This window comes from Sinohyriopsis cumingii, unplaced genomic scaffold, assembly GCF_028554795.1.
Source record: "Sinohyriopsis cumingii isolate HCF-2022 unplaced genomic scaffold, ASM2855479v2 utg000615l, whole genome shotgun sequence".
Classification (NCBI taxonomy): Eukaryota; Metazoa; Mollusca; class Bivalvia; order Unionida; family Unionidae; genus Sinohyriopsis; species Sinohyriopsis cumingii.
In genome coordinates, this window is record NW_028315917.1 from 710,730 (window position 1) to 735,320 (window position 24,591).

Consider the following 24,591-nt stretch of genomic DNA (forward strand, 5'->3'; position numbering starts at 1 on the left):
AGCGAAGATGCATCGAGAAAAATAAAACCGTCATCGGCATATTGACCCAATTTATGCTCACTGACTTCAAAGATGAGACCTCGTAGTCCACGTTTTGCTTCAAATTTATTTGCTGAAATCACAACACCAAAGATAAACAAATAAGGCGCAAGAGGGTCCCCTTGACGACATCCTCTTTCAAGCCTAAAAATGATAAAATATTTCCATGGTTTATAACAAATGTTTTAGAGTTGTTACAAAACAGCCTTGACCATTTACGATAAGATTCACTAAATCTAAAAGACTGCGTAGCTTTTCCTACAAGAAATTCCAGTTAATTGAGTCGAAGAATTTTCAATAAATTATATTTAGCACAAATACTAGGATTCTTCTTCCTACATATATTGTTATGTTTTAGTTTTTTATTCTTGGTTTGTTTGTTGTTGTTTTGGTTTTTTTTTTTTTGGGGGGGGGTAAGATTGGAGGGGTCGCCATTATGTTGTCAAATGCAAAGATTTCGGTAGGATACCTTCTTTATGTCGTTTGTAGGTAACCGTGTACGAAATTTATGGGGTCAACTTGAAGTTCGTATGGGACAGATTGTATAACTAATATTATTAGGCATTGGAACTTTGGAGTATGCTGACCTCATGATTAATGGAACAAGGCAGCTAAAACAAGATTCAAGCGATCGAAAATGCTTCGAAACCCAAACATTAGAATAGGGCTGACAATCCTAGAGAATAGATGGGTGTGTAGGAAGTCTGCTACTGATTTTGCCACTTTGTCTAGTTTATACACCGACTTGACAAGAGTGTTACAATAAAAAAATAACTAGGGGTCCAAATCTGATAAAAACTATCAGTTTTCTTAATCACAAATTTGCGAGCTCACCAATCTTCAAATTAACGGAGCTTGACAGTAATTAAAATTACTGTGTGTATTCATGTGTTTGTATGCGTGTGATTTATTAGTAAGCTATAAACATGTCACACGTCTACTGTAAAAACATTCAGTCCAGAATAAATATGTCTATCCGTTGCTATGATTATTCTCACAGACTCTCGTTTTGGTAAAGAACTTCTTCGTTCGTTTGGAGATTGTTTGTCGCTCTCGATTATCCAAGAAGTGGTAAGACCTTGGCGTTTACGTCTTGATCGAGATGAACCAGGAAGCCATTTAACTGTTTCATCCTGTCTCAAAAGTATGATGGCTGATAAGATGATTGAAACCTAAAAAAAAGTATACAATTAAACCAATTTCGTATATTTACTAAAATGTCAAGTACTTTTGAAATCTATGGATGTAGCTACTAACAATTGACGAGTTTTATTAAAGATTCCTCAAAAGGTCTTTTCTGCCTTCTTGTTTCATCCTTTTGTACCTGCGACAAAATGCAAATGAACTGAAACGACAAAGCGATAACAAAACAAAAGCAGAGTGAAAAAGACATTAAGACATTACATCCAATATGTTGCTATAAAACGACAAAATTAATATTATTCCTCGCGTTGAAATTTTGTCCAGTTTGGTTTGTCACTTTATGGTAGGATAGTTGTTGCTTGCTTCTTTGTTTGCTTATTTGTCTGTCGTCGCATTGTCGTTATGTCGTGTTATCGATTTGTTGTTTCATCGTATTTTTCTTCTATCCTGTCGAAATTTTGTTGCGGCGGTAACACGACAATACCTGATAAATATAATTAGCATACCGCCCGCTCATAGTCCAAAATAGATTGGACAAACAATGTAAACCCTGGTCTACCGGTGCATCAAAAGACAACAGATCATGGTTTATGGTGTTTTCAGCTGGCTTGGCATTATAACAAAGTTAAAAACTGGTAAAAACTGCAACTACTTTCACAACATTTGTAATATACAAGTAGACATGTAAATAGCAATGAAATATGTAAATGTGTATTGTTTGAAGTTCCTTCCGACAGAAGAAAAAAAAAGTCTGTTGATAAAAGCTATGACCGCCTCCTCTCGTTTCCTATAAACATAGTAATGTATACAACACAGTGATAGGTCATTCACTTACACACAAACAATTTAAAGCCAGAGAGTAACTATATTGCCCTATCTATTATATACATGAGTGGTGTGATAGCAGCGAAAAGACCAGTGTCACGGAATTAAATTCTTTTATTTATTGAATACATGTAGTCGGGGAGCCCCGAGTGGCCGAGTGGTCTAAAGCGCTCACCGTTCCGGATCACTGCCATCTCACCTCTGTCGGCGTGTGTTCGAGTCCAAGGCTCGGCTAGCGTGGGTACGTGGGAAAGCCTGCCAGTAGCTTCTCGTGGGTCGGTGGTTCTTCCCTGGATTTTCCAGGGTTCTTCCTCCACCAGTTATATTGGCCGCCATGTATAGCCTATCTTGTGCCGAAAAATGACGTCAAACCCTAGAACAACAACAACATGTACTCGGGTTTCGTTTTTTGTGTACAACGATACCCGAGGGTGATCTATGTATATTGTGCCGTATTTCGAAATAGTGAGTTCGGTTAATCCCATGCCGCACGTGCGAAGTGCTCTAGATGGGACGAACCGAATGCCTACAATACACAAACTATGTATGTCTATAAATACCTCACCGTACGTACATTTTTTGACAATACAGATAAGTCTTGTCAGCCAGCAGTCTGCTTTAAGGATGTGCACATCTTCAGCTGTAGAGCTGTCTAATGTCCGGAGTGTCCGGAGGGTCTGATGTTCGGAGTGTTCCGAGTGTTCGGAGTGTCCTGAGGGTCTAATGTCTAGAGTGTCCAGAGTATCTAGGGTGTCTAGAGTGACCAGAGTGACCCGAGCATTCAAAGTTATCAGTGATCGGGGTCGACATGGTGCAAACTGTAAAGCCAACCACAGGAATTAACTGTAGCAGCGGTGAAGCTGAACTGTAGCAACCGTGGAGCTGAAACAAGGTGTACTGATGACGGAATGTATCTCCGTATATGTAATTTGTTAGCCGTGGGCTAATTTTGGGGTTCGTAAAACCCAGTTTATCTTTCTGGACTGTAAAGATAAGTTGTATATCTGTCCTTTTTTATCACTATAAGTTCACTACCTGAGTGAATTCATTTTACTACATGAGTAAAATTCAACATTCTTTACTACCTGAGCAAATCATATCCATCGTTTCATTGTCAAATCGTTGTGAACCATTCACCCCTTGTCTTTGTAGCTGCTAAATTAATTTATATGTATTTTTCATCATTAAGTCTGAACGTTCTTATGTTAATTAAATCCAATATTTGGATTATATATACACGCACATATTCATAATTAATTGCTCATTCAAGTCATCCATTATTAAACATTGTATTTATATCATCGTCAAAAGTGTTCTGTTGTGAATCCGAAAATCCCACCCGGTTATCTTGTTACAACCAGCCGCCTAATAACGGTTCAGAATCCATAAACCCCCTCCACTACCCACATAATTTTTCCCCCTGGGCTGATTTTTGTGCGCGTAAGTGATACTCCTTCTTGAGAAGTAAAGTCTAATTTATCATCGGCAATGGTCACATACAAAGCAAACCGCGAGAAAGTCCACCGGAGGAAAGGCTCCGAAAAACAGGGTGTCACTTCTAAGTTCTAACCAGCCATACATGCTGGACGGAGCTAAGAGGTGTCAACAAAAAGATAAAACAATTGACAACCAAGCCTGTTCGTAAGGGCGCATAACTTCTTTAAGTTTGGATTAGAATCATGAACATTTTAACATAACTTTAATAACAAAGTATAAAAGTGAAATAGAAACCACAATTATTGAACTGTATTCACGTGACAAGTACAAGGACGATGACATAAAAAACAAAAAACATGGGGGCAGCACACAAAGAGATAAGAAGGCTGGATACATTTTTCAAGATAAAGAGAGTGGAAACAGAAAAGGGATCTTTTCTTGAATGCTCCTACAAAGTAACCCAGATTATATGAGTCAAACGTATTCAATAAACAGGCATGGATACAAAGGCTACATTATACGCCCCAAGACGAAACATGCCGATAATACCATACGGCGAAATTCACATCGTGGGGGAAAGAGTTATAATAAAAGAGCCATCACCAATCCTAAAGAAAATAAAGAAACAAACGAAAGAGGTCCATCTATCAGACCTACCTTTGGAAATACCCTTAGAAGCAACAGTACAAAGCTTTGAAGAAAAAAAATCTGGGATAAAAGTAGAAACATCTAGACTAGCAACCATCCCAAAAACATCTATATACAACGGGATTAGAATTTGTGAAATTGAGAAACGCAAATTGCGAGAAATGAAAAGAATCTTTTACCTCCACGGTTTTTTAACTAAGTCATGGTACAAAGGTTGTATACATAACAGAACATGCAACAGGTGTGAGAAAACGGGCCACACTTCACACAAATGCCCGAACAATCAGGGGACTCATGCAGGGACAAGGGCAAATGAACAAAAGAAACAAACCTATGTAGCGACGGCCGAAATAACCCCAAAACAAACCAACAGGAAGATCAGATGGAACAACAACAACAACAACATATACACCAGAGTAATCAAGAGATTCAAGGGGCGATAAGCGAAGAACAAAACAAACAAATCCATGTTGTGACAGCAAGTATCTTCCCAAAACCGAAAAACCAGGAAGAGCAGACAAAACAATAATAACAACAATTCCATCAGGGAAACAACCAACGACAAAAAGAAGAAAAACCTAGGCTCAAAGGAACACAAGAAAATGTCACAACAACAACAATCTAGACAAAAACAAACTCAACAACAACAGAAAAAGAAAACAAAACAAGAACACGGAACGGGGAAACAAAAAAAAAAAAACAACAGCAACAAGACAAAGAATGTCCAGGACAACTCGAAAGGGAAAAACAACAGCAAGAGTTAGGACAAAAGACAACTTAGAAACAAAAAGAGATGGAAGAACAGAAAAAACAACAAAAACAAAAGGGAGAAATAACAACGGGAGAGACGAAGACAAAGCAAAAGCAAATTAGAACCACGTCAGAAAACATAGAACAGGGAAAACTAAAACAGCGAGAACAAAGACGGGATCAACAAGACGAACCAAAGGATAAACAGCAAAACAAACCAACAACTGTAATAACATCATCAGCAGAGACCAAATTAAGTGAAACAGCACAATTAACCCTGACAGAAGAGCAAACAAAAGAATTTGAATTAGGAACAAATAGTAAAAGAAGAGAAAAAAGAAAACGAAAGAGACAAGAAGAACATAAAATGATGGAAACCTACTTGGTGGACTACGATGAATGCTTAGAGTATAATATTGAATAATAAAAAAGATAAAAAATAGAAAAAATATATTTTAAAAAATCATATTATATAAATATATATGTGTAATGAATGAAAGAAACATTAGCAAAGAATAAAACCATAGCATACATGCCTCTAACAGAGATAACAAAAGGAGTAGGGCAGGAGGGCCTCCCTAACTGGTCTATGACGATCAAACAGGAGAGAGCACCCTCCAAAAAAACAAAAGAACAAAAAAGAAAAAAAAGTAAGTGCGCTATTGCAGACCGTGTGATCCCCCAACGAGGCACCCCACTGAGACCAATATATTACTGAGTTCACTGACAAACATTTACCCGGTTTGAATTATATGTAAATAATCTACACATTTAGGTCCATTATGCCTCGATCTGTTATCTGTTCACTACGTTGTCGTACTTCTTCATTTTCGTCAACAATGTCTCCAACTCAACCATCCTTATTGTTTCATCTTCAACAACCACCGATTATAGTTAAGTAATTGTGCTGAGACTACTTTGTGTCGCCACGATAATTTTTATTAACTTATTACCTTTCTTCACTTGTAAAACTGACCAACAGTCATATGAAATATCTCCCTGAGAATATTTATGTCTCCAGCGATAGTGCGTGCTGAGAATTTGGCACCACGAACACCTAAAAATACCCGGATTACGCCTTTACCGTGTTCCCCCCCCCCCCTCCAAACCCACCCACCCTGCTAAACAGACAAGTGCGCCGTTGTTTAAAAAACAGCCGAGAGTTTTATCTTCTTAGCTGATCCGTTCTTCGTGGCTCGATATAACTGGCGGGGAATGTAACCGGCGTGGATTTGTCATTGAATTCCACTTGTTAAAACTTTATGGTCATAAACTAAGTAACGAAAGAAGCAAAGCCAACAAGATTTGTAAAACTTAATAAAAATAATTCAGTTATCGAAGTCACTGTGATTATCGCTTCAGTTATGTTCGTGAATCCTTTCAAAATACATAAGCATCAATTTTCTTGGGAAATAAAATAATATCCGCAAAATATATACAAAGGTAACACTGCTATAGTAATGCATTGTTATAGTTTAATATATTCTCACAAAGGAAACAAACTCTGCAGATTATGTTATATTTAGCTGTGTGCATTGGTCTGATTGAGACGCCTCTATGGTGGACTGGGGTGGAGCCCACGCGATTTATAATCTCGCGCACGTATGTGCATAATCCTTAGTGTGGAAATATCATGTGGGTATTAGAAGGAGTTGAAGGATTTGGAGCCGCGATGTCAGCCGGTCTCAAATCGCTATTATCACATTACTACATGTTACTCAATAACCGATTACTTTGTTGTCTCGAGGTAGAAATGGCGCCGGCTCAAATAATCACCACCACATCAGCCTGAGTCGGCTACTGATATAGAACACCATGACTGTCTTCCGCTGTTAACTTTTTATATATGTGGTGCTTATGTGTGTGTGTGTGTGTGTGTGTGTGTGTGTGTGTGATTCAGATTTTTACCGTAGCTTTTACATTTTTTCAGTCATATCACTACGATGTCTGCAGTGTGGCGGTTTATAGCTATGTCTAGCACTGGGGCATCATGCTGCAGACATGTATCATCATGTCCAACCCAGTCACATTATCCTGACACCAGGCCGACCAGTCCTAACACTAGCCTCTTAATGCTGAGCGCCAAGCGAGGCAGCTGTTAGTACCATTTGTATAAGTCTTTGATATGACTCGGCCGGGGATCGAACCCATGGTGCTTATTTCATTATACGTGGTGGATATTCCACTATACCTGGTGCTTATGACATTATGCGTGGTGCATATTCCATGATACGTGATGCGTATTCGATTATACGTGGTGCATTTTACACTATACGTGCTGCATATGACGTTATACGTGTTCCATATTCCAATATACATGGCCTAATCAACTTTATATGCAGTGCTTTCTACATTTTACTAATTAAGCAATATGATACTTTCCGCTACTTTTACGGACGTTACCGAGTACTTCCTATGACGAGCTGTTGACATGCACTCTGCGCCCTGGTCGCGAAATAAGCGACTCTTCCATCTGGCGAATTACTATCCAATTTTTGGATATTATCCCTTCCCCGACCAGCTCTGAAGACACGTCTGTATGTTAAAAGTAACAATATAGTTGCAAACGCATGGCTCCACTGATTTGGTTATTTTCATGATTTGCTAATATATGCCCTGATTATAACTTAAATAAAAATAAAAAAATCTGTGTAACAATATGTTAAGAAGGGCTTTTGCTAAAACGTAATATTGCTCATGTCAGATCTTTAATTTCGAAGGTCATAGATTTACATGTTGTCAAGCCCTTCAATTTCGGAGGCAAGTAAATCTTGCACGCAGACCGCAATCGCATAATGTTAAGACAGAAGTGGTCGGTTTTTAGAAAACGCTGACACTTGTGAGGTTTGGTTCTTTACATCAAAAATTTACCCTCACAAAGTGAGATAATGTCATCTGAAAAGTTCACATGTACGCTCAATTCGGTTGTTCTAGGAACGCCTATTTAAAGGTTCGTAGCACAAGAAGTCGATGATATAATAATCGAGTCACTGTTTCATATAGACCTGGTAAGGATGGGAGTTGACACGATGAGGGACAGGGCCCGATTGCAGGGGAAAATATGAAGACTGCCAGCAAAGACATGAATGATCTTCAAGATAACTTCTGCGCCAGTTTTGATTTCAGATGTTCGCCATAAATGAAGACACTCCCCTATGGTATATCAATATTTTCCTCGGCAAAGCAAAGGTATCATTGTAAAGAAATGTCCATTTAGTGCAGCAAATTAGAATCCACAGTAAATTAGAAGTAAATTATAATCCACAGTAAATTAGAATCCACAGGAAAAGTAGCCAGATCTTCCTCTGACCTTCACGCCCTATTTTAGATGTTCTGACATTTATGGACACCTCAAAATAAAATGGGTGGAAGGGATCAGAGTAAACTAGGATTATAGAAAAGCATTGTTTCGGCCAAAAAAAATATGAATTTTATAGGACAGGTTCCAGTTAATAATTTGATTGATCTGACACTTGATTCTTTCATTTTTTTCCCCAGTAAGCAAAACATTACTTGTTTCCTGTAACCTGACAGACACACAATTTTACCCCAACAGCTTTTTATTATACCCACAATATTTATAAATAGGTCGGTAGTGATGTAGTTTTTACATTTTATCTTTCAATGTATGGCTGAGTATGGAGCAGCCGCGTGTTTGAAAGGCATTTCTTAACTTAAAATAACTATAAAATCAACAATTATTAAAGATATATACATTTTTTAAAACCCCTACCATCCTACCCACTTTTTGAGTATGTTACAAGAAAGACGCCATTTTTATCTTTTGGTCTTGGCGGCAAATCAGACAGGCAGTATACATATTCCATTTGCGATAGAACAAATGTTCCATGTAGTACATATTTTAGCTAAAAGCTAGTGTAATGGGGTTGTCTTGTGGAATCTGTGGTTTTATGTTAACCTCTAATTTATTATGGGATAAAAGACCAGTGTTTCTTATTTAGAAATTACAATATTGATAACGAAGTACCTGTCCACAGTAGCTTAAAATATGCAGCATTATGAGATATGCAAATGAATTTAGAAACTGATAGTGTGATTTTTTCCCCAATATTAGTTATTTATAATCATTTTGTCCAGATTTAAAATAAAGCTTTGAAAGTGTGACTTTGAACAAATTCTGTGAAAACTATTCATGTGTATTTATTATCTCCCTTTATTAATTTTTGAATGCGTAACAAATGAATAACATTGAAAACATTGCTTCGAAACTATTGCACAATATCATTAGAAATGAAGTGTTACATTTCTAATGGAAGAAACGTTTTTTAAGGACAGGGACTTTACACATAAACCGTCCATTTCATGAAAAGCAAGACATTTTCATCAGATAGCGCACATTTTCATTTTGCAAAAGTTATTTTTTTTTAATATAAGTGAACAAAATATTTGTCGAAAGTGGGAGTACTTTCGAAACCGTCGCACCACCACGCGGTACGCTTATGACCTCACTGACATAATGGGGGTTCACTGTGGGCAAATATTTCAAAAATAGAAAATGTTTCAATTTTAAAACAATCTCTTTAAACAAAACAATAAAATAAATCAGTTAAATCATGGAATGAATTCGGTTATGTAAATGTTGCTAAAACCTTACTGGGCAAACATAAGGGGCATTACCAGTAAAATAAACTGGCCTTCGGCTCGTCTTTTTAACGTTAACAACGCTTATATTTACCCACACGGTCCACAATGGAATCCATGGTCTTATACAGCTAAAAAAATTAAGGAAAATACTGATTTACCCTAGGTGACCATCTTCATGGCGAATATGGAAAATCAAATTTGCTCAGAAGTTTACCAAATGTAGATGGTAAAACGCTCGTGTCTTCGCCTGCGTTCTTCAAATGTTTCATGTTTTCCTCCAGTCGGAACCTGTTCCTCTCTGTGTCAAAACCCATCCTTGCCAGGTCTAAATCAAAGGCTTGAACATTATATAGTCTACGTGAATGGTCCAGGAAACTCTGAATTTACATAGTGGGAGGGTAAATATTTGATGCATAACAAAAGCCGGTCTTCGGATGTAAGCGAAAAGTATCCAATTACTGAAATAGTATAATGTAAAATGCAATGTATATAAAGTGGATTGCACCACGTATATTGGAATATGCACCACGTATAATAGAATATGCACCGCGTATCATGGCATAGGCACCACGTATAATGTAATAAGCACCAGGTATAAAGGAGAATTCACCACGTATACTACGTATAATGGAAAATCCACCACGTATAATGATATAAGCACCGCGTAGAATGGAATCTACACCACGGGGTATAATGGCACATGTACCACGTATAATGAACTAAGCGCCACGTATAATGGAATACGCACCACGTATAATAAAATATGCTCCACGTATAATGGAATACGCGCGAAGTATAATGCAAATAAGCACCACGTATAATGGAATATGCGCCACGTATAATGTAATATGTACCACATATATAAAGTCAACATCTGAAACAGTCCTGGTGTATACTACCACAACGGTCACGATATTTACAGTCACTGGCGACGAAAAAAATGGCGGAAGCAAAAACTACAACGGAGGGAGATAGTGATAGATTTGTTTTATTCCTATTAAGGTAGTGTATACTACCACAACGGTCACGATATTTACAGGCACTGGCGACGAAAAAAATGGCGGAAGCAAAAACTACAACGGAGGGAGATAGTGATAGATTTGTTTTATTCCTATTAAGGTAGTGGCTGTTGCTGATATTAGTAACACATAATATCTAAAAGATTTAACGTTTTACCCCAACTTTCCGTAATAATATATTCCTTCTGGTTTTATTATTAAACTGAATACCGATTGATAACCATATTGACAATGTTTACCATTTAAGCAAAGATTTGGATTTTGGGGTAAAACAAACAACTTTTTTGTTGCCAGTTTAAATACTTGCTCTGAAAGAGAACATGACTGATCATACTCCTGGAATTTGTCATAGAAAGTGTGTAGTTCTTGTTCCATGGCTGTGATTTCATTACAAAACATCATACACAGATGTATTAGTACAACAGATCCAACAATGCTGCCATTTTTATCAATATCTCTCCTTACTTTGTCGTTACCAGTAGCAGCATTATATTCTTTACATGAAGTGAGAATTCTAACATGAACTCTCCCCGTTCTTTCTTCCGGCATTTTGTTTTAATGTTGCGAGCCTGTATACACGTTTATGCCTGTGTTATGATTGATCAATGTGTCTCTAGGCGACTTCATCAAACTGCCTCTGCACTAGATAATCTCTGCCGTAAAACACCGAACCAAGCCAAATGCTGGTTTTTTTTGTTTTTTTTTTTGTTTGCTTTTTTTGTTCGTTTGTTTTGGTTTTTTTTTTGTTTTGCTGATGGTATTAAATAAGCATAACGTAGATATCGTAATTTCCTGAAACAACATTCGCTGGCAGGATGGAATTTCAAAATGTATCACTCGCAATACGAAAAAAATTATTGTTCCCCGTTGTTTATTTTTCAAGACATGTTCGCTGTGTAAATCTTTGTTTTGTTTCTTATTTAAACGATTTTAAATTCAACCTTAGTTTGTGGACGTTTTATAAAGCATTTTATGCTCATATGCTCCAAAATGTAAAAACAATCTTAGGCCTAAAAAGGAGAAACGAAAACATGAAAACAAAAAATGTTTGAAGAGGTATTTATACTTACTTCCATTGCGACTTGAACAGATGCGAGGGAAAAGCACGAAATATACCATTTGTTGATCCACGTTACATACCCGTCAAAGCAGCTCTAGTGAAAAATATAAATATCTTATATAAATGAAGGCAACACAAATTTCTATTTTATATCTGTAAGCAAAAAAATGAAAGTATTCAAATATGCAATTTAACGATAAGAGAATTTTGGATATATATATATATATATATATATATATATATATATATATATATATATATATATATATATATACATATATATATATATATATACTAGCAAACATTTATTTTAGGTATGTAAAATTCTGACTAAGTACGTGCATACGTGTTGGAACTACTGATCCAATTCAACTGTGGAAAAAATGTATCGCTTACTCTGGGTCATGATGCCAAATTATTAGTAAAAACACTCACTTACTCTAGCACTGTGGTCATTCATACAGTGAAGATCATTTGCACTTGTGATGTCGCTGAAATTCTGACTATGTACTTCATTTCTGCAGCAATCGAGCTTGAATCAAAAATATAAATAGTTTATTTTATTGCTCGTTCCTTAATATCCAATACAGTTATAATTATATTTGATTAAAAAGTGCTTATATAAACATATTTAATTAATAAATGCAGATATAATTATATTTAATCAGTAAATACACGTGTAATTATATTTAATCAGTAAATACACGTGTAATTATGTTTGATTATTAAATACACATGTAATTATGTTTGATCAGTAAATACAGGAGTAATTCTGTTTAATCAGTAAATACACGTGTAATTATGCATAGTCAGTAAATACTGGTGTAATTATATTTAATCAGTAATTCTGTTTAATGAGCAATCACACAACAACTAAATACCTATATAACTATGTTCAAGCAATCAATACATGTATGTTTAAGCTATATATATGCATTCCTTTTGCATGATTACAAAGACCCATGTAATGGTAAGCAGTAAATCCAAACTCGTACGTTTAATCGAATTCATACAATTGATGAAAATCCTCCATGCTTTCAACTCATTTTACATATCATTTACCGCAAATAAACTTAAATAAAAATATATAAAACGGTTGACGGTTGTTGAATGCTAACATTGCTAGTGCAAAAAGTTTAATTTACTCAATTTCGATTGAAAAACAAACAAACGGAAGTTGAAAGCCTGATAAGAATCCTCACCTATCTTCTCCCCATTGCCCCCACCACTAGCTTGTCGAAATCACCTAATACTGGTATATGGATATAGAATATATGTATATGTTTTAAATAAAGTTAAGTTGTTTTAAAGAGATCACAATAGATATTTACCTCATTTTTAATTTCTATCCACATATCCAACAGAATTCCTTGGTAAATTAACAACACAGGCGTGAGAGATAAACACTGAAAAGTAAACATGCATCTTTTTTTATAGCAGCATTATTGAAATTGTATTGGAAATTCGAGAAACACATACGTAAACAAACCTCCAAATTATAGTTTTGTGCGTTGTGGAAAAAAAGCATTGTTATATTGAAAATGAATATATCAGTTTAGTTACTCTGTCTATAATTTTATATTCTATTTGTGTGTGAGAGGTTCTTACTCCTTTTCTTTCGCATAGCTACACTTTGGTCTTACATACAGTCGCAAATTCCTCTATCTGTTAGGTTTTCATATTTATAATAATTTTGTCACATTTATACAACTACCAAAAGCAGATATCATTTAATGCATTAGTCATAGTCACGAAACAGACTGAGCACAAATAGTTAAGGTGAGTACAAACATGCATCGTTTAATAGTCATGAAATAATCTGGGAACAAATATAGCATCGTTCCATAGTCACCAAACAGCCTGAATACAAAAAATACATCGTTATATAGTCGCGAAATAAACTGAATACCAAAAAAATATCGCCCCGTAGACACGAAATAGTCAGAGCACAAAACCACATAGCCATATAGTCACGAAAAAGTCTGAGTACAAAATACATCGTCCCATAGACACAAAATAGTCAGATTACATAGCTTGCCCAAAGTCACGAAATAGTCTAAGTACAAAAATACATTTTCCAATAGTCACGAAGTAATCCGAATACAAAAAGACTTCTTCCCACAGTCACGAGAAAGTCCGAATACATAAAAAAAGAACTCAAAAGAGGAAAATGAAAAATCTTATTTAAAAATGTTCGGTATCATTGAACACTGGCCTATACGGATACATACAAGGAAAAGATCATGCCGAAATTCAGATAACTCTAGCCCTACTCATAGAGGTTATAGAAAATTTATTATTTAAAAATCTGCTTAATAGTTCAATATTCTTAGTCCTGACAGTTTCTTGACTATCGAACCTAGTATAAAGACAGGTAGCTATCTGTATGTATGTATGTCTGTCTGTCACCAATTTATAGCTATATTAAATATCTCTCTCTCTCTCTCTCTCTCCAATTTTTAGCTAAATTAAATCTCTCTCCAACGTATAGTTATATTAAATCTCTCTCTCTCTCTCTCTCTCTCTCTCTCTCTCTCTCTCCAATTTATAGCTATATTAAAACTCTCTCCCTCTCCAATTTATAGCTATATTAAATCGTTATGTTTAGGTATCGGTAAGGGACATACACTTATTATCACCTGGAAATGCATTATAATTTCGCCAGAAATGTGATTATGAATCAGTTTCTTTTTGTTACTTCCGATTGCTTCCAAACACATTCGTTGCTGAGAGATTTTCGTGTTGCCGGACACTTAGATGTATAACAGCTGTTTTCATTCTGCGCATGAACAGATAATTAATTTTTGGACATCCTTTTCTGGGAGGGATTAGGGGCTTCATGGACCTACGACTTTTGTGTCGTGATGTCATTTTACTCCAAACAGCAAATTTACCCTAATTATCTTTCTTTCGGATGTATTTTAGGAAGTTAATAAAGATTATACATTAGTTGGTATCATTGCAGACGTACATTTGTCTCCTTGTCTTTAATACCACCCGCTTTTGCTTAGCATGAATTATGCGTACTCCACAGAACTTGGAACAGGGAAACCTCTTCATGATGTATATAAATTGGCATGCGGAGACAATGAGTTAACATGCATGATTAACTTTTTCCAATAAAAATGTTCCTGAACATTTTACTAAAACAATTATTTTTTTATTACTTAAATTGTTAAGTTTATCATCAAGCCGACACGTGGACAAGAGACGTGATCATAGTGCAATACTTGAAAATTGAACAATCGAAAGATTAACCTGACGGACAGATGGATGGAGGGGAAAGAGCATCCTCATATACATATTCCAAGTTAGTGGTAGGATAAACAACACACTACAGGCGGTCTTTATAAGTGACATGAAAACGGCCCACAGGATAGATGATTACAGTTTTGAACACATCACTTAATATATAATACAAATGTTGCTTACTAGGGTAAGAAATAGCTGTGAATTCCGTTTCCAAAATATAAATGGAAAAACTGTGGAGAAAACTATGGTTATAACTCCTTGAAATGTATTTCCCACCAGAAAATCCTGCATGAGAGAGGATAAATTCGAATATTTATGTTCATCTGCGTGTGCTTCGAGTAGAATTTCTTTGCTCGGCATGGGTTCCAGATCAGATTGTTGAATTATTCCCAATGTAATCGTCAAGAATCCCAATATCTGTAGGATATATAAAAATTCATTATATATTATAGGTTTTGATTACGTGGAAGACAACTACACATAAACACACGCACACACATGCATATATATATATATATATATATATATATATATATATATATATATATATATATATATATATATATATTCTGAGTTTCATCTGACCTCTTCAATCCGATGTTAAATATTTTGATAGTTATGTTGGGATGTCAAATCGATTTGGAATTCGCTAAAAGCGCGCTAGCCATATAGAGTACCAGACTAAACTGAAATCATCTTACACTGAGACCTGTCTCCTTTAAATCGATACAAATATGATTATATTATCAGATATAACAATTAAAGCATATCTTGCCTCTTTATGTAACCAAAACATTAGCCAGATATAGAATATTTTCAAAGAAGGAAACGTCAACGATGCCACCATTACGTTCGAATAAATACATATATGTTCTGACGATCACGTGACTAAGCAATGATGAATTGCTGAATAAAATATGTTTGCATATGCTGGACAAGTGATCCATGTGTAGGCTTTCTGAACTTTAAAACTGAACATAATGGCCCATTTGTCGGCTTTCTGAACTTTTGAAATGAACATAAGGGCCCATTTGTCGACTTTCTGAACTTCTGAATTGAACATAATGGCCCATTTGTCGGCTTTCTGAACTTCTGAATTGAACATAATGGCCCATTTGTCGGCTCTCTGAAATTTTGAATTGAACATAATGACCCATTTGTCGGCTTTCTGAACTTTTGAATTGAACATAATAGCCCATTTGTCGACTTTCTGAACTTTTGAATTGAACATAATGGCTCATGTGTCGGCTTTCTAAATTTTTAAATTGAACATAATGACCTATTTATCGGCTTTCTGAACATTAAACTGAAAATAAATGACCCATGTGTCGGCTTTCTGAAGTTTAAAATTATAAACATGATGACCCATGTGTCGGCTTTTTGAATCTTTAAATATTGTTTAATTATTATGTTTGAAAAACTAAATCATGTCCTTTGAACTGTATACTTGGAGAGAGCTCAAGGTTAGGTTGCTTTAATTTACTAGGCACGATAATGCTTGACGTTGCTCTAAGGCGCAACGCCCAGTTCGACGAATTCCATCTTTTCGAGAAGGCATATGCTCCTGCCTTCTAACCTAGGATAACTGCCCAATTATTTAACAGAGGTGGACACATGATTAAAATAACCACAACAACAAACAATGACCATATCATTGATGATGACGGCAACGATGATCATGTTATAATTGTTTTTGGTGTTGTTGATGATGATAACATTAATATGCAGAGAGTCCATCAAAAAATCTAAATTATTGTAAGAAACCTAGAGTATGTGTAATTTGTATTTCTTCGTGTATAGCTTTATTAGATTTGAGTTAGTTATTTGTTGAATATGTGCAGTCGATGCTAGGAAGATATTTTTCAATCGAGTAATTAGCCAATGTTTAGGAACATAATGTGCAGTATTCACGAGACTTTATACTAACTGCATTAGTTTCATAGGATGGAGTCTCCATAATTGCTTCTTTTACGTTGCGTGTTTAAGCTCGAATAAACAGTAACACAAGAAAGAGTGAAAACAACAAGTTTTGAAAAATATAACAAATATTTATTTCCCTGGAAAAATGCTGTAAAAATGAGAAGAAGAAAAAGAACTTAGGTTTTAAGAATCAAATCCAAAAATAATCCAAGAATAATCCACGAATACAATTTTAGAGAGCCTAATATTGAAATGTTCTAATGTTTTCAAGTTCGAGTCCCGACGAAAAATCTTAGATGGAAGGCAATGACGTATCCTGTTTAATGATGTTGTCTCCAGTTCCTTGTAGAAATAATAAATAATCCACTGGTTTTGGAAATCCCGATTTGCTTTTAAAGAAATGTCTTTGTTCAAGAATTCTGTATGAGCACAAACATATTTTCAGAGAAATGAATTAATCTTTTAGAATACAAATAATCTGAAGAAAAATTAACATATAATTCGAAAGCTGGCTATAACAGAAGGAAACGACTTGACATCAAGCGTTTTTAAGCCCAGACTGGCTAAATTTTCTCTAAGCATCACTTATTAAAACTAACTAATGCGCAGTTTCGGAAATGCCTTAATTGCGAAATAGAGAATCACGTGATCATGTTTACATATAAAAATCACGTAGCCCTAGTATGACTTTGATAAGAACCAATCATTTTACTCCGAGAAGAAAGCTGTTTTCTTCACTAAAACTATTTACAAGCCTAAGGTCACGTATTCAATACAGCCTAGCTCTCATTCTTATTACTCCCACAATAAGAAAATACATAAAAATGAACTTGCTGATGTGACTTTTACTAAATCTGAATTAAGGTCGGACCCAGGTCAGCCTTATGTGTTTACAGAAATGAACAGTCAAGGTTAAACTATTTTCTGGAAAAAGTGCGAGTTCCTAGTAAACCGAACTACATTATTTTGACATATAATGAAATTAAAATAATAGAAAGATTTTAAAACTTGCAAACAATTAAATCAAATATAAATCAAATCAAATATACATAACACTTCACATTAAGAAAGTCTTTGCATATACTAAAGTATACGTGTTTTGATAAAGGAATTATTCTGTGTTAAGTGTTTATATCGTGTTGTTTAAGTACCGTTTTTGTCTTGGAAAGGCTTATTGTTATGAAGCAAGGAAAAACAAGACGGTATGAAATAAGAGTTTCGTAATGTGTTGTAATTAGGCGGCTAGAGCAAATTTACATTGTATTTCAACATCACAAAGTAAGACAAATAATATGCATATATCTATCAACAACTTAGATACACTAAAAGAGATAAACAAAAAGAAACAAGTGTTTCGCTCAATCCGGTGTTTTCATTCCGTCCGTGAGTCGATGCATTCTCTGACCTTACCCAGTATCTAACTTAATGAAACCCAAACAATAATTGTAAAAGATTGTCACGGTCGACGCAGCTGCAGCTGTAGCTGTAAGAAAAGTAATCTCTACTTCGAAAGTACTATGGCAGGTGAGAGAAAAATTATGTAATAACTAGAACTATATATGTAACAAGATAACCGGGTGGGATATTTCGGATTAACAACAGAACACGTTTTGACGACACAGATATACGGTTTAATGTGGCGATTTATATGAGTAGTGGATTATGAAGATGTGTGCGTATTTATAATCCAAATATTGGATCTATTTAACATAAAAAACGCACAGTTTCAAAGATGGAAAAAATATACAAATAAATTTAGTTCAGTAACCCTAAAACACAGGATAAATGATTTCACAAATGATTCAATAATGGAAAGATGAATATAGTTCACTCAAATAGTAAACAATGTAAGTCTTTACACATAGTAAAAAATGTATTCGCTCACGTAGCGAAATTATGTCACTAAACAAGAACGGATATACAATCTATCCTTCCAGTCCTGAATAATACACTGGGTCTTACTAACCCAAAATTAGCATACAGCTAAAAATACATGTGTGGAGATGCACTCCGTCACCCGTGCACCATATCCGCTCCACAGCTCCTCCGAATCAATTTCACAACCAATATAGACTCCGGACCCTCGGAATACTATGATCACTTGAAACATTAGACCCTCCGGACACTTGAAATATTAGACCCTCCGGACCCCCTGGTCTTTTGACGGCTCTACAGCTGGGTCACCTTAGTCACTCTTGACATTCCGGACGCTAGACATTAGACGCTCCGGCACCTTAAACGCTCCGGACACACGGACGTTTCTACCCTCTGACAACACCGGACACCCCGGATATTCCTACCATCAAAACTCAGCCCTACAGCTGTGGTAGTTGTGCGAATCCTTTTAGCAGGCCGCTTGCTGACAAAACCATTAGTATTGTCAAGGTCCTTTACATGTAGTAACGTATTTATACCTTTAGAATTTTCGTTATTCCTTATCGAAGGCACCTTGCACGTGTGGCATAGGACGAATCGTACTCACGATTTCGAAATACATAGACCATATTATAATTACCCTCGGGCATCGTTGTACATAGAAAAGAAACGAAACCCGAGTACATGTATTTAATTAACAACATTTACACCATTCCGTGACAATATACCGAGGTGTTTCTAAAGATACCGGGATACGTCCGTCAATAGTTGAAAAAATATCTTGCTCTGATTTATGGTAAAATAACACCATAGTATATCCACGATATTGTTTGGAAAAAAAAATATTAATTAATTTGAGATAAAAGATCACAAAATATTTCAGCCAGAAAGAAAACTTCAGCCCCCACCCCACCCTACAACAAAATTTAAATGGCCAGTACTTTATAATAGATGAAATTGCTATGTGTTTGTTAAAAGTTGCATGTTGCGATCTAAAGTCTGTAACTAAGTGGGATGATTAGGATTGTGCTATAGGTGTTATAGACATCGTGCTATTCGAGTGACTATTGATCAAATTCGAAAGTGTTCATAATGAAGCCATCAATTTACTTGCTACACAGTTGATATAATAAGCGGGAAAGCCTTTAGTGGGATTCCAACACTCGGGCAACATATTTATTAGATGGGGCAAACTTACTCAACAAACGAGAAAATATTTAGTGAACTTAAGAAAATTACGTAAAGTTCAGATAGAAAACAAGCGCGCTCCTGAAAAATTGCAGGATGATTCGCAGCCTTATAAAGGAATAATACATATACTTAACACATTCACATATACTAGTAAATAACTAACACATTATATGCGTTGTTCGTTTTTTTTTTTTTTTTTTTTTTTTTTTTTTTGGAGGGGGAGGGGGTAATCTGAAATTTTCCGAAGGTTGGATTTGGCCATTATGTGTATCACAAAATTCTATTTGTCTACGGCTTGTGGCATATGAAACACATGTCCAAAATGTGATTAAAGAATCACTAATATATAGACAAAACAACAAATATGTTTTATTCCGAGTGGGCGGAAAGAAAGAGTTTGATGCAGCGTAGAAATATTTTAATCTGATAGGCTGAGACGTGTGGTTTTTTTTATACACCATCTTAAACGCGTTCTTTACCCCGATTCGAACAAAACACTTACCCGGTTTTGTAGTTCTTCACATATATTTTTAGTCACACATTCTTTTTTATTTTGTGTAATGTATAATTTTAAAAATATGAATTAGGCATTTGCCATTTTATGAAAGATATTGTACAACCCTCTAAAACATTCCCAACTGACGCGAGTAAACTGGACTAGGCCTAGATGTGCAGTTGAGTCACCTGTCTGTCTGCATTGCTGATATGGTTATTTACTCTTTAGCTTTGAATTTTTTTAAAAATGGTGTAGGGTGTATCAATAGATTTAATCTGCAGTCATAGGCAAAAGGATGTTTCTTTATGTTTCTAATGAAGCGTAGGTTGCGGATCAGTGAATAATCTTTATGTTCTTCATGCACCATACCTAATGAAGACACAAATTCTACTTCCAAGTAAATTTCCGGGTAAATTTCCAGATTAACAGTACCTAAATACATTCAGTATTTTTTTTTACAGAAATTTCATTATTTTACGGTACTTTCAAACTCTCTATTTTTTAATTACCTGACAAGAAATAATTGATGCATTGAACTTAAAGGTTTAATTTAAGCAGATATTTTTAACGAAACTAAGATTCAGCCCCTTTTTTGCATGCGGACTAGATTTGTTTTCAGAATCATCTGGACATTTTTAATACGAAAATCTAATCAATATTTTGTCCTCTATATTTTCTACTTGAACAGTAGCAAGAATTTAAAATGTTATCAAACATACAATTTCCTGCTTGTGCTCAAGTGATAAAAGTGCAAACAACAATATTGTAACAAGATGTAGTCTTCTAAATTTGCGTCATATTTAAAACAGCTGCTGCTCTCTGTGATACGTCTGTCTTTATGATGCAAATGCAGTTGTATTCTCATATTTAATAAACAAATTCGAGTCCACAGTAAAATTAATATACATCTCTGTGTCATCAGTGCTGCAGCTGGGAACGGCTTCATGACTCCATTCATTGCTACAGCCATTGTGTTCTCGATTTACGAGCTTCGTGGCTCCATTCATTGCTACGGCCATTGTGTACTCGATTTACAAGCTTCGTGGCTCCATTCATTGCTACGGCCATTGTGTGCTCGTTTTGCAAGCTTCTTGACTACAATCCTTTGCTACGGCTATTGTGTACTCGATTTAAAAGTTTTATGACTCCATTCTTTTGTAACGGCCATGGTGTACTCGATTTAAACGTTTTATGACTCCATTCCTTTGCTACAGCCATTGTGTACTCGATTTACAACCTTTATGAATCCATCCAATCCTACGGCCATTTTGTACTCGATTTACAAGCTTCATGGGTCTATTCATTGCGACAGCCATTGTGTACTCGATTTACAAGCTTCATGACTATATTCATTGCTACAGCCATTGTGTATTTGATTTACAAGCTTCGTGACTCCATTCCTTTGCTACGGCCACTGTATACTCGGTTGACAAGCTTTATGACTCCAGTTTGTTTTTTCTCCGGTTTCTTTAACCGTTTTTGTTTAAGGTCGTTGAGCCCAGAATTCAGCATTTTTTGTTTTTGTTTTTGCCTTTTGCAAACTCATCTGAAGATCACATGTTCTAGCCATATTAATTATCTGTCTATATATGTGTTCTTAACTCTATGGTATCTGGTTCTTGGTACAAACCATCCGGTTTAATTGATATAACCAGGTAGGCACCAGTTTAAACAGGGGCAAAGTTTTATCCGAATGTAGAGGCTTTTCTAACCATGCCTTGGATGTTGACTTGAATTCCTAAAGTCTTTCTTACTTTGTATTTTTGTAAACTTTCCATACAAATTTTCACTTTCAACGTACGTGGTCTCTCCCTCTCTATCATGTTTGATGTCAGTTGGAAACACCAGCTTTGTACGAGAACTCACTGTCGAACATTTTGTCCAAAATATTGTTGTCATACTCAACTAACTCTAATCTCTCGGTAGAAGATACTGTGAAATACACATAAACACAGACTCAACCATTATCCCCATTAGAAAAAGCGTCATAATCACTATGACTACATTTCTTAAGATTACAATCGTGTGTTGACATTTTTTAGAAATTTGAAATGCATAGCAATAAATCATTCCCTATAGTTTACATGTGGACTATTCTTTAATATTTCATGTTGTAGAAGTAGTTGAAACTGGGTTTGTGATAAGGAACTTTTAGTTGTGCGATACAAAATCAAAGATGGACCATGCGTATCGATCGCCAAATTAGATATATATGATTAAATCGGTATGTAATAAAATTATATTCGTAATATTCACCATTAAATTTTGTGACAGAAACAACTGTTTTGTAAAAAGAAAGTGAATTTGCTGAACTATTTTTTCATGAATAATGAAAACACGACGCTAATATCATTTAAGTCGTATCAAGATTAATCAGGATTTTCCATACATATCTTACTGACGGCAACTATAGACTTGCCGGTCCAGTGAAAAAGTACCGTGGTACGTACCACCGGAAAAAAATCTCGCAGTAAACCGGTATACGGTAATACCGCACGCATCAGGTAATAACCGATTTGAAGGAAACCGCCTTGAAACACCATACGAATGAAAATGACCATTATCAATTATGTGAAAATAAATTTGCAAGTGGTTGCAAAGAGCTTTGTTAGCTTGCAATAAACGTATGCAAAGTCAAATGTTGTAACGATGTAAATGATTGTACATTTTAAAATACACATATCTGTCAGATGGTTATCTGTTTGTGTGGTGGGTCGATTACTTGTATCCCTTTGCAGGAATGCGTTATCGTATATGTTTGTTACACGAGAGAGAGAGAGAGAGAGAGAGAGAGAGAGAGAGAGATTTACCGCCAGGACAATATATCCAGCCAGATGGAGAGTCTGAAGTTTCCCCTTACTCAGCATGATTATCAGGATTACAGATGAAATATCCAACCGATACCACTTTCCCTTTTAATATGCAACCAAACAATGTCCGTCTTAAGCAAAATTAACATATTAATATTGTCTTATCAACTTGCACATAAAAGAACCGCACACACCCGAATGCACACTCAATTATCTAGCTTTAACATACAAAGCTTTATACAGTTGTACACGTAGTTTCCTTTGTTTAAAATCTGGAGCAATTTATGTATAGGCATGTATCTATCATAACATGGTTAGAGGTGTTAGCCAATTCAAATTGTCAAGTCTAGTTAAGGACCTTATCTTTGTCTACATAAACACTAACAATAGCTTTAGAGGTCACGCCAATATGTCCGATTCCAAAAGCAGTGTCTGCACCTATACACAGCCATGTCAGCAGTAAAGATTAATATCTACAAACAGTAACACGTCCAAACGCCCCCCCCCCCCCCATATTTAATACTGTAACTACTATTATTTCTATCACCAATGACCCACCACTGTTTCGACTTCACCTTTCGCATGTATATAATATCTTTCTCAGTATTGCAGTTGTGGCAGTAGTATTAATAGTAGTAGTATTGGTGGTGGTGGTAATTGTAGTGGTGAAGATAGTAGTAGTAGCAGTGACAAAAGTAACGTAGTAGTAGTAGTGACTGTGGTAGTAGTAGTGACAAAGTAGTGTAGTAGTAATTTCCTCCGTCGTCGTTATCGTCGTTGTAGTAGTAGTAGTAATAGCAGTAGTGAAAAATGTTGTAGTAGTATTAGTATTAGTAATAGTAGCGATAGCAATAGTAGTAGTTGTAACAGCATAATAAATAGATACTCAGGATTGTTTTCCGCTGCAATCAGATTAGCTAAGTTAAAAATCCAAGTCACACACAGATTAATCAAGATGAGCAGAAAATTTGCGATAATTTGATGAACTAATAATCAGTAAGAGTGAGAATACAATTCGTTTCTATCAAAAATCAAAAACGAGATCGAGTATCAATACCCTTTCACTTCGTTTCCTTGTACCATTATGTAAGTATGTCTATAGAGGAATAAAATATGGATGTTCTCCCCATTAATGCTGTCCATTACATGTGGGTTATCTCCCCATGAAGGCTGTCAGTTGCAAGGAGGGTTATCTCCCCATTAAGTATGCCCTTTACGTGTGGGTTATCCTGATGGTGCACACAAATTATAGATATACTCGAACATGTTTTGTTTTCACTAGCAATGTCTGACTTGTATTTTCAAGTAACATTTATTGGTATTCAAAATTTTAAGATAACTCCTTTCTTTGATATCCAAGGCAATGCTAGGCGTCTAAGATGATCTCCTTCAACTGACTCCCAAAGCAACGTTAGACGTCTAAAACGAACTCCTTCAATTCACACCCAAAGAGACGACAGACTCGTAATATGAACTGTTTCAATCGACACTCAAAGCAATGTTATTAAAGCATGTGAAAAG

The 24,591-nt window shown here is 35.6% G+C and overlaps 1 protein-coding gene across 1 annotated transcript; it reads right to left on the bottom strand.

The window, feature by feature from the left end:
* Window positions 1-86: 86 nt before the first annotated feature.
* LOC149773751 (uncharacterized) lies at window positions 87-24,479 on the bottom strand. The gene is made up of 6 exons (XM_089946043.1): window positions 23,071-24,479; window positions 14,959-15,195; window positions 12,858-12,932; window positions 11,966-12,058; window positions 11,537-11,620; window positions 87-1,211 (listed from the first exon to the last, which is right to left on the bottom strand). Exons 1-6 carry the CDS (start codon window positions 23,125-23,127, stop codon window positions 969-971), a joined length of 789 nt encoding a protein of 262 aa, XP_089802169.1. The 5' UTR covers window positions 23,128-24,479; the 3' UTR covers window positions 87-968.
* Window positions 24,480-24,591: the final 112 nt, after the last annotated feature.

Excerpts from the sequence above, each read along its gene's own strand:
- LOC149773751 (XM_089946043.1), bottom strand. The coding sequence starts at position 23,127 with ATGCTGAGTAAGGGGAAACTTCAGACTCTCCATCTGGCTGGATATATT. Across the intron at positions 12,059-12,857 it reads GGATAGAAATTAAAAATGAG|CTCGATTGCTGCAGAAATGA; the intron begins GTAAATATCTAT and ends TTTTGATTCAAG. Across the intron at positions 1,212-11,536 it reads CTGTTCAAGTCGCAATGGAA|GTTTCAATCATCTTATCAGC; the intron begins GTAAGTATAAAT and ends ACTTTTTTTTAG.